The sequence below is a fragment of the Hydra vulgaris genome, chromosome 10, assembly GCF_038396675.1.
Source record: "Hydra vulgaris chromosome 10, alternate assembly HydraT2T_AEP".
Lineage (NCBI taxonomy): Eukaryota > Metazoa > Cnidaria > Hydrozoa > Anthoathecata > Hydridae > Hydra > Hydra vulgaris.
In genome coordinates, this window is record NC_088929.1 from 28,561,355 (window position 1) to 28,574,012 (window position 12,658).

Consider the following 12,658-nt stretch of genomic DNA (forward strand, 5'->3'; position numbering starts at 1 on the left):
TTACTGTAAAACATTTGAAAAATAAAGTATTTTTATTACGAAAATAAATGTGGAAACGACGAAAATAATTATGGACGCGACAAACATAATTGTGGACGATACTGTAAATACAAAAAATTGAATTTTTTAGTCATTAAAAATCTCTATAATACTAAATATGTTTACTAATATTTAGAAGAATTACAAAAAAAAATTATTTATAAGTAAAATCAACTTTCATTATTAAAATCTATACAAAAATATAAAAACAAATTAAGAAAAAAACTAAATGAAAAGTAAAAAACATATAACAAAATTTACTTCATCAAGTCCAAAAAGTGTATTAATATCTGTAAATGCAATATGCCTATCTTCCATGTTTCGCCTCATATTTTTTATTGAAAAATCACTAATCAAATAATGACGCACATGCTGATGACGATATAGTTGTATTCTTTTTAATAGTATGTCATTTGAAACATTTTTCACAACCTCATTCAAACGAGATGTTAACTTGGCAGCATCATATTCTAAAAAAATTATATATTTGTATATATTATTTTTTTTATAATGTATGTGTGTGTGTGTGTTTATATATATATATATATATATATATATATATATATATATATATACATATATATAAATACAGTGGAGTGCATAAAAAAAGCCACATTAACATTTTTTCTTGATTTTAAGTATATAATGTATAAAGATGCAAAACTAAAAAAATTGGATGTGGTAGTGAAAAACCTTGGACAGAAAAGGTATGTTTATATATACACTAATATTTATTCAATATTTTAGAAAACAACTAACAGATATAAAAATTGGACGAATTATTGAAGCTGCTAACCAAGGAGAGTCTCACAGAAGCATTGGAAAATGTTTCAAACAACAAAACTCAACTATCAGTAGATTGGTGAAGAAATATAAGCACACTGGTAGAGCTGAAAGGTCTGTTAGATCTTGGAGAAAGCCTTAAACATCAAAAAAGGAAGATCGCTACATTCTTAATGCCGTCAAAAAAGATCGTAAAATCACATGTTCTGAGATAAAACTAGAATTGAACCTTACTAATGTCTCAAAATAGACAATATCTTTGTCGAACAAAAGCATTAGGGGAGTTTTTTGCTAGAAAACAAATAAAAAAAACTTTTGTTAGTGAAATGAATCGCAAAAAAAGATTAAAGTGGTGCATTGAGCACAAAGATTGGACATGTGAGCAATGGGCTTAAGTTATTTGAAGCGATGAGTCTCCTTTTGTGTTGTTTTATAATAGTCGATCTCACTGCTGGAAATTAATTGGGAAAAAGTTCAACATCTAATCATACAAGGCAACCATTAAACATGACAAAAAGATTAATGTTTGGGGTTGTTTTAGTGTGCACAAAGTCAGAAAGCTTTACCAGGTGGAGGGTACCATGGACCAGCATTTGTACCACAAAATCTTAGTTTATCAACTTGGACCAAGTATAGAAAAACTTTTCCCTAATAATGACTACATCTTTCAACAAGATAATGATCCCAAACATACAGCACAATTGAATAAAAGATATCTGGAATCAAAATTGATACCAGTTATGTCTTGGCCAGCACAGTTTCCTGATTTAAATCCAATAAAAAATCTTTGATCTATATTAAATAGAAAATTGCAAGATCCTCAGGCAACAAATGAAGATGAACTTTTCCAAATTCTTCTTGCTGGTTGGAATGCTTTACCAAATGACTTATTAAAAAGACTTGTAGATAGTATGCCTTCTAGATGCGCAGAAGTCATAAGAAACAAAGGATGGCCAAATAAGTACCAATACAGCTAAAACTTGAAAAATACTTTACAAATCCTAATTTCTTTTCATTACATGTATACTCATATATTTTCATTAGAATAATATTATATACATTTCTTTAAAAATTGTCCTGAATTACTTTTATTATATGAGTTTAAGACATTTTTTCAATGTTTTTTTATCAAAAAATTGTGTGGCTTTTTTTTTGCACCCTACTGTGTGTGTGTGTGTGTGTGTGTGTCTATATATATATATATATATATATATATATATATATATATATATATATATATATATATATATATATATATATATATATATATATATATATATATATATATATATATATATAGAGGCTATAAGATAGTTGATGTAGCAACACTCCGCGCATGATTTACAGTAAAAAAAATAAAAATAAAAACATTTTATTAAAAAAATTAAAAATAAAAACATTTTACTAAAAAAATTAAAAATAAAAACATTGTTTATATTGTTAAAAACATTCAGAATGTTTTTAAAAACATTCTGGTCAATTAAATTTGTGTTTTTGTGGTTTTTTTAAAAACAATTAATTCGTAATTAAAGTAATGGTTTTGACTTTCGTCCAACACGCAAATGTTGGACGAAAGTCAAAAGTAATTAAAAGTGACGTATGTGTTGGCGTAAGAATCACTTTTTTCCGTTCGTGCTTCCCAAACGCAACAAACTATAGAACTATATATATATATATATATATATATATATATATATATATATATATATATATATATATATATATATATATATATATATATATATATATGTAAATTATGTTAGTGTATTTTACAAATAGAGTGCTCAATGTTCTTAAAGAACAGAGCAATAATTAATTAGTAAAAAACACTTATCTAACTTTTATCTTCGACTCGGAGTTTCACCATCGCTGGATCATCAGGAAGAGTTACTAAATCTCAAAAAAAATTCAATTTATAGAAAAAATATTTTACAGGAAGTTATAAATTATTATAAAAAATTTTTAATTACTATATTTTTTTGTTAACGGGAAGTTACAGAAATTAATTAATTATTTCATAATTATTTCATAATTACTTTCTGTAACTTCCCGTTAACAAAAAAATATAGTAATTAAAAATTTTTTATATTAATTTATAACTTCCTGTAAAATATTTTTTCTATAAATTGAATTTTTTTTGAGATTTAGTAACTCTTCCTGATGATCCAGCGATGGTGAAACTCCGAGTCGAAGATAAAAGTTAGATAAGTGTTTTTTACTAATTATATATATATATATATATATATATATATATATATATATATATATATATATATATATATATATATATATATATATATATATATATATATATATATATATATTAGGAATCTTTTTTTATTTATTTCATTTACTAAAGAAATCATTTGAAAGATTTAATTTTTTTTTAAATTATGTAGCACTTTCTACGAATAAATGTTTATGCTTAAATGTTTAAAAAATGTATGTTTAATCAAAGCATGAAATGGTTTAAAAAAAGTTAAATTATCTTTTTTTTTAATGTGTAAGTATTTACTATATTGTACTAGTATGCAAACTTATATTTTAAATATTATTTAAAAATTAGTAAAATGAACAACTTTAATTTAAATTAAATGTGCGTATTTTTTAAACAACCATTTAAACTATAAAATTTGTTACTTTATTTATGATAGTTTCCTTAATATTATAAAAACACTTGCAAATATAAAAAAATTGAGATTTTTTATTCCAAACACAACTAAAAACTTGATTTAAATAATCTTAGTGTTTTCGTTTTTTAGGTTTTATTTTTGTTGTTTATATGTTTATTTTTAAGCTTTAGTTAATTTCTTTTTATTTTGTCTTACGTTTAGTCTAGACAAGCTTTTTAGTGCATTTTTTAAGTTCAAATTTTCAAATCAGCCGTGGCCAAATCGTCAAAACAAAGTATTATTTGCGTAGTCATATAAAGACGTCCAATCGCACGCTTTCCTGACGAAGGCTGATACACACACATATATATACACACACATGTATATAGATTTTCATATACTTACAATTCCTAAAATCCACAGGGCAAAAAAAAAAAAAATCAATAAGGCTATTCTTTCAACCCTCTTTTAACCTTATAACTCCAAAACAGGAACAAAGTCACTGTGCTGAGAAACAAACTGAGCATAATAATTCCAGTGACATAAGTGACAATAGCAATAATTATAAACTTTTGATATTTTTCAAACTCGTTTGATTTACCATTAATATCGTCAAGTATGGGAGTTAAAATCAAAAAATAGTAAAAACCTCAGCACAATTTGGCTATTGACTTGTTCAAGCAAGGTAAAACATTTAGGTTGATAAAAAGCATCAGTGATTTGATTAAAAAGTACAAAACAATTGGATGTGTGAAAAATCAGCCAAGATCCAGAGCTAAGTGTAAAACAGCATTTAGAATTGATTGAAAAATTGTCAAGATTTGTACAACAAAAACTGATTTTTATTATCATCAAAAGCATCAAGCCTTCTTGAAAAAGAATTTTGACTGCATGTACTGTTCAAAATCAATTGAAAGATAGTGGCTTTAAAGCAAGAGTTCCAGGCAAGCAACCATTTCTTTCAAAAATCCATCATACTGAAAATGGAGACCTACAACCAACCTTCTTCTTTTGAAGGAAGGTACAGAGAAAGGTACTTTCAGAGAAAGGCACAACAAAGTTCTCTGACCTCTTTCCTAGTTTCTCTTATAATATAGTTATTTTATTTTTTCTTTGTAATGTATTCATGATAAAAGTTCAAATGCTATCATTTTATAAACTTTAAATGAGCTGGTTCCGTAGAATGTTCTTCCGAAATTGAATTAAAAAAATGAACCATTTTAAAATCTTTATGAAAACACACTTTTTTTGAGACCAGGTTGACATTCTTTTGAATAATTTATTTTTTGACAACATTACAGATTTTGCCCAAAATGCTACAGACTTGAACCAAATATCTTTACAATTTGACGTGATGGTCAAAAATGAGTTGCATATTTGAAATCAAAATGAGAAACGTCATACAAAAACAAATTGCTTGCTTGGAACCAGAAAAATTTGTTTTTTCTATTTTTCTATTTTTTCATTGATTTCTATTTAAAGAACCTTTCTGTATGAATTACATACTTTTCTTTCAGTACTTATTATTTTCTGATCCAAGAATAAAACTTCTTTCCACTTTTTGGTCCTCAAAAAACTCCAAATCATCTAACTTGTCTGTATATGAACTTTTCTTGTCGTTTTAATTATATTCCTAAGATCAGAAATGCTATCCCAGAATATTTTGTTTGGTAAACTTTAAAATCTTGCTGTTTTCAAACCTACAGCAGATTCTTTTTTTTTCCCTTCATAGTTATTAAGTTTTGAATGTTAAGTTTTGTTCAAATTCAAAAGATTTTTTACTGCAATTTGATCATTTAGTATAAAAAATCCAGCTTTAATCTATGGTTCTTTTATTGTATTAATTATAGCCAAAATACAGTCACATTAACTTTCTATTGCACACCTTTCAAAGATTTTCTAAGGGTGCAGGTGTGCTGCAGGATCTCCTGTCCCTGTTCGAAACTGACATTGCAACTAATACAAGAAGAAGAATAGTTAGATGCTTGAGGGATTAACTATTATTAAACTAAAGTTACCTTTTATGGCTGGCTTAGCTTCTTTGATGATAGACAGTTTTTTTTAGAACTTTAATTATTGTCTGTTTCTGACTACCTTTTTCCTCATTTTATATATTTAAATTAATCTTTCAAAATTAAAGTTCAAATGTTCTTTGGGCTACTACAGTCAGGTTTTATCAGTTTTCCAGCTCATAAAGTTTTTAAATTTTATAGTAGATTTACATTACTTATTAAAAAATAAAAAGTATATATTTTAGACAACTTATAATAATTTATAATTATATATTTTAATTTATAACTATATATATTAGTTTTATATTTTATAATTATTTTATATTTTATAATTTTATAATGATATTTTATAAATATTTTATATTTTATAATTTTATAATTATATATATTAGTTTATATATAATAATTAAATTTATAATTATATATATTAATAATTTATAATTATAACAACTTATAATAATTTTATTGTATTAACTTTCCAAACTTGTGACCTCATTTTTTCACATTAATGTAATTAAATAAGGATATTTTGTAAAAGAATGGTCTCGCTTTGCCAAGTAAAACCCAATATTAAACTCTTTTTGTAAGGATTTAATGTCTTGTCCGGCCATTTTAAATAAACCACACCTGATCGGAGTATTGATGAATATTAGACTGATATAGACTGATATGAATATTAGACTGATAAATTAAAACTCACAATCCACTACAAGCTCTAATCTGTTACAGAAGTGAAATCAGATTCAAAATTGGCTGCCTGTTCTAAGCAATCAAAAAAAGAAGACTTTTTGTCAAAACAGGAGTAAAGCTGAGTCAGCAAACAGAACCACTTTAGCTGTAAGGTTGTCAGGAAGATCATTAATCTAGATAAGAAACAAATAAGGTCCAAAAATAGAACCTTGAGGTACCCTAGAAGTTACTGTAAATGAAGAAGAGTGTTGGCCTTTTAAGATGACCTTAATAAAGCGATTAGAAAGAAAAATTTAATAATCTTAAAAACTTTCCCATCATATGAACCATACAAAGCAAGTTTATGGAGAAGACCAGCATGCCAAACTATATCGAATTTTTTAGATGTCAAGAGCAATAGCCCTAGCCTCTCTGTCTAATGTACAATAAAATCTTCCATTCACACCAACTAGCAAGTCAGTTAGTTATCTGATTCAAGATAGATGTGAGAAATTTGTTGATCAAAGACTCAAAAACCATGCTAATAACAAAAAGTAGACTGATCAATTGAACAGAAAGAGGAGAAATAAATGAATGGTTCAGAGTTTCTCTGGAGTTTTAGAAAATTGGAACAACAGATGCCATTTTCCAGCAGGCAGAAAAACAAGACTCAGCCAAGCACTATTAAATAAACTGAAGAGACAATTGAAGAGAGTTCTAGAGAACAATTTTGTAAGATTATGACAGGTATCTTGTCTAGACCATAAGCCGTAGAAGAGTTTGATTGAGATACGACTTTAGCAACGGAAGCTAGAGTGATCTGAATGTTAAACTTACCCTTGTTAATGACACTGTAAAAAATTTTCCAAAAGTCTCTAGAGCCTAACTTTTAAGATAAGATATGGGATTTAGTGAACTGAGAATAATGGAGCTTAGCATCAGATAGCACCTTTTTACATTGATTTTTTGCAATAATGAATAGCTGTTTGTTCTCAAAAGAGTTATTCTTTTGAAAAAAATTTAAAAAATGATTATGTTTAGATATAGCAGCTGCACAAGAAGGTGAAACCATGGAGTAGAATGAGGCTTGACTTGGAACCAAAAAGAATGAATAAAACCTTCCATTCCTGCCTGATTCCAGGAGGTTACATAGGAAGCACATTTATCAGCTGAGAGAGAAAAGACATCAGCCCAAAGACCATCACAAACATAATCACAAAAAGAATTCCAGCCTGAAGAAGAAGTATGAGATGAAGGATTTATAGAGATCATTGCATGGTCAGAACCACCCCACCTAAACGAACAAATAGAGCTGTTTGTTTTATGTTTAATTTACATTTAGTTTATATAGTTTAATGCGATTCTTTGTTTTATATTTATATTATAACTAACTTTTGCTTATTTTAGTACAAATATTTGCTTTAACTTTAATTTAGTTTGATTTATACAGTTATTAATAAAATAACTTGTTTTATATTTAGTTTCTACTTAGTTAAATTTATATGGTTTATTAAAGTTGCTCATTTTATAACCAGTTTATACTAGTAAAATTATTCTTTTAGTACCAAGTTTATATTAGTTCTAACCAGTTGATATATGGGAAGGGTAGGTATTACACTTTCAACCCAAACTTCCCCCTTTACCAGGAAGAAACAGCATGACTTTTACATGTGTTTCAGTAATAATCTGGATAAATAAATAGATAAATTAGGCAGAAAAAATTAGAAATCTGATGATAATGATGATGATGATGATGGCAGAAATAATTATAAGTAGTTTTACTGTTTAATTTATAATCGGTGTGAGTAACTCATAATTTTATCAACAAATTTTCTAAAAACCAATACAATTATAAATGATTACTATTGTTGTGGTAAGGACAATGTGATAAACCAATTAAAATAATATTACAAAATTCCTCAATTTAGTAGACATAAATCACAACAACAAACAGCAGTATTATAACAAACAATGAACACAAACATATTATAATAAGGAAAAGAATGCGCAGAACTACTTAAAGAAAAAATATAAAAATATATCAGCGTTGAATAAATTTGTAAATGTAGTATAATACCATATATTCATTTCTTGATGATTCATGTCAGGAAAGGAATATAGTATTAACACTTTTAAGGATTTAATACTCTAGTATGTGACGTTTCGGATGTTTTAATGCTCATTCCTAGAAACCTCTGTCCAGATATCATCCTCAAAACAAATAAATAAAAGCCACATCTACTTGTCATAGCTTTCTTATGTTGCAACATTTGAGAGGACATACTACTGCTGCCAAACACCCTAACTTGTCCCATTTAAGGCGAAATACTCTGATAAACATTTAAGAAAGTTAACAGAACATATTGCGCAAGAAGTATTAATAAGAGACACATCTTAAATGAATACTTTTTATAGACATTCAATGCAACAAGTCACAAAACATCTGAGCTCTGTTATGCATTTCTGATCTTTAAAAAAAAACTTTTTACTTTATACAGCCATAATGTACACAAAGTTGATGTTTGTTATCCTTATTATTTTTAATAACGGGTACATTAGTTTATATTTTAAAGAATGTTACTTAATTTGTAATACCTGAGGCAATATTCATTTTATTTATTTTAATGCAACAAAGACATCCTTTTTCAAGTTTTACAGTATCCACCATTTACACCATTGTTCAATGCCAACATTAACACCACTGTTCAACGCCAACATTTACACCATTGTTCAGCACCAATATTTACACCATTGTTTAACGCCAACACTTAAACAAATATAATTTTAACACTTTAGCAATATCAAAACTCAAATTTTTATAGCTGATACGATTGATCAACAAAAAGTTGATGTTTGTTATTATTATTTTAAATACCGCGTACATTAGTTTATATTTTAAAGAATGTTACTTAATTTGTAATACCTGAGATAATATTATTTCCTTTATTTGAAATCAATTATTTCGCTTTTTTTTATCGATACGTATTTTTCAACTTAATTATTTTTTTTTTTTAAAAAGGTTCAAATCGGTATGGAGTAGCTGACATTTAAACCATTTAGTTATCAAAATTCAAATGCAAAATTACCTTTATATCCATTTGCAAATCATCAAAATATATCTATTTGCACTAAATTGACACAGTTATCAATATTATCTAACTAAAAATTAGAGAATTTGGAAAATATCTCTAATAAATGATGTCATTTATCAAAATTAACTTTTAAATAAAAATTTAAGAATTTATAAAATTCATTCTTTGGGATCTGTAACTATCTAAATAATACTGAGTAATTACTGAATAATACTTAATAATTAAGAAATGCAGAATTGTCAATACTCTAATATTTTACAGATATTGATGGAATCAGCCTTTCTGAGAGTTATCACAAAGTTTAGGAAACCTTACTACCAGCTGGCCTCGGAACCATTAAACTGAGTTAAAGAGCTGTACCTTTATTACCAGATAACAGAAACAGAAGCCCATGAGTAGAGCCAATAAAACCCAGTGTTTATCAAAAGTTTTTTCACCTTAAATTTTTGTCTAGGAGGCTTTCTACAAAGATAGCAGCCAGATAGAGTTAGCATCAGCCCAGGATGAGGTACTTTTATTGAAACAAAATCTCTACCCTTTACTCAACCAAATGCTTGTTTATCACTATACCTCAAAAGTATTTGATTGGCCTTCAAAACATTGGCATGGTACTCAATTTTTTTTTTTTTTTTGACTATCAAGGTATAGTGTGACAACTTTAGCACAAGATAATGGTTGATGAGGTCATTTTTTGTCATGTCAATGTGAACTTAAGGACAAACTAATTTTTTAGCCATGTGTTTTTGACTTCTTCCACTTTTTAAATAACATATAGAACAATCATTTCTGGTTTGTCTTCCTACAACGTCATAAATAAATTTACTTGTACTTGCTGTACTGTTAGATTATCTAGATTAAAGAAACTACTAGGAAAAAGATAAAAGAATATCTTTATGTACAAAGGAAGAATGCAATTCTATTTCATAAGATTTACTTGTTATTATAAACTTGACAAGAACAGCAAATGAATTCAAAAGGTCTTTGTAAACAATGAAAAAAACAAATTTAAATAAACAAAGTTAGTATTAAAAATTATTTTAAATACAAAATTAGTAGTAGTAGTAGTAGTAGTAGTAGTAGTAGTAGTAGTAGTAGTAGTAGTAGTAGTAGTAGTAGCAGTAGCAGAAGTAGTAATAGTAGTAGTAGTAGTAAGAGCAGTAGTAGTAGTAGTAGTAGTAGTAGCAGTAGTAGTGGTAGTAGCAGTAGTAGTAGTAGTAGTAGTAGTAGTAGTAGTAGTAGTAGTAGTAGTAGTAGTAGGAGTAGCAGCAGCAGCAGTAGTAGTAGTAGTAGTAGTAGTAGTAGTAGTAGTAGTAGTAGTAGTAGTAGTAGTAGTAGTAGTAGTAGTAGTAGTAGTAGTAGTAGTAGTAGTAGTAGTAGTAGTAGTAGTAAAAAAACAAAACAAGGAAAACAGGCATAATCAAAAAAATATTTTTACTTAAATTACTAATAAAAATTAACTGTACCTAAAATATCACCTTCACAAATCTGCCTTAGTGCAAACCCAGATAAATCTTCTGTTAAAAATCTGACTTTGATAAGGTTTATTAAAGATGCAGAAAGAAACATAGGACAACACCTACATAAACAAAACAAAACAAAAAAGTTTTTGAATCAATTTTATTGTTTATGAGTTAGAGAGTTAACAAAGGTGAAAAAAAAAATTATTTTATTGTGCTAGATCTAGGGTTAATGCAAAAAAAAAAAAAAAATTATTAAATCTTTACAGAGCTTGTTGACACACTTAAGTCACAGCAACAATTTCTATTGATATTCAAAATAAAGATTTCTTTACAGAAATAATTATATAAATAAAATTTCTGATTTCTTTGCGGAAATAAGATTGATTAATAATTAGTAGTAGTAGTAGTAGTAGTAGTAGTAGTAGTAAAAATATAATATATATAAGACTTTTTTCAGCCAATCGTTATCGCAATAATTTAGATCTTCCTATATTTATGAATGGTGATGTAGTCGATGAGTCACCTACTCTTCATCTTCTAGGATTAACTCTTACTTCCAATCTTTCTTGGAAACCATATATCAAATCAGTTGCAAAATTAGCATCTGCTAAGGTTGCATCTCTTTATCGAGCTCGTCACTTTCTTACTTCGGATTCTATTCTCTATCTCTATAAATCTCAAATCCGGCCTTGTATGAAATACTGTTGCCATATCTGGGGCGGATCTTCTAATGATGCCCTTTCTCTTTTAGACAAGGTGCAAAAACGCATTGTAAACATAGTTAGACCTGCTCTTGCAGCCAACCTCCAACCATTATCACATCGTCGTAATGTTGCTTCTCTTTCTCTTTTCTACAAATACTATAATGGGCACTGCTCTAAAGAGCTAGCGTCTCTTGTGCCATCTTTCCTCGAACATCAGTTCTTTGGAATTGGCTTCCTTCATCTTGCTTTCCTGATTCATATAATTTGCAATCTTTTAAGTCATCCGTCAATTGTTATCTTGCTCTACAATCTTCATCTTTTCTCTTTCAGTAACTTCCAATTTTAATTAGTGGCTGCTTGCAGCCTTGTTGGAAGCAAAGATGTTTAAAATATATATATATATATATATATATATATATATATATATATATATATATATATATATATATATATATATATATATATATATATATATATATATATATATATATATATATATATATATATATATATATATAAGACTTATAGCCATAGGACTTATAGGCCATAGGACTTTGCACTCCATCTGAAAATTGTTATGTGGCCTAAGGTTAGCCCTCCATGTCTGGATTCTTTCCTTTTCTTGAATAAAATTGAAAACAAAAAATTACTTTTTACTAATCAATTTAAAAATTAAATCCAATTTTATTGGGTAAATAAAAAAAGGGTTTAAATATTTAAAACGAATAAATCAAATTTATATTAAGTTTGCTGTATTATTATTTACTAATGTTATTATACTGTTAATTTTATTATATTGTACAAATGTAAAATTTCAGTTGTTTCTTGAGTTCATAGCATCGACTTGTTGCTGATTGAACTTTTAAAAATAAAATTATTCATAAAACATGTGTTATTAAAATCCAGCAATTATATTAATTATATTGTGTGGCCAAGTAAAAGTGTTTGAGGAAATAGACTAATTTATGAACTTTATAAGGATACAGAGATATTTTCACCATGTTATTCAAAAATTATTTTGCATCTTGAACACATTGTATGGGTCTGCTGCATTGTTGAAACATTTACATTACATGGCTTGAATTAATGCAAAAAAATCTAATCGCAACCCCCCCTTCATTTCTAGTGCCACTCTGTTGTAAGAGGGGAGGGGGACGTCGCGTTAGTATAAAATTGTATTTTTTCTACATTAGTTCGTAATGATTGTTAATTTTTTAACACAATAGCTCTCATATTTAGGTATTATCTTATAATTTTCTCTTTTGACGGAGTTTAAAATAGCGGAGT

The 12,658-nt window shown here is 27.2% G+C and overlaps 1 protein-coding gene across 1 annotated transcript in view; it reads right to left on the reverse strand.

Moving 5' to 3' along the window:
* Positions 1-12,658, reverse strand: part of LOC100214781 (protein phosphatase 1E) — a 31,462-nt gene that overhangs the window by 2,768 nt on the left and 16,036 nt on the right. The window contains exons 2-3 of the mRNA XM_065807713.1: positions 10,671-10,783; positions 301-509 (exon numbers count right to left, since the gene is read on the reverse strand). Of these exons, the coding sequence (XP_065663785.1) occupies positions 301-509; positions 10,671-10,783 (322 nt within the window). The remainder of the gene's footprint in view (positions 1-300; positions 510-10,670; positions 10,784-12,658) is intronic.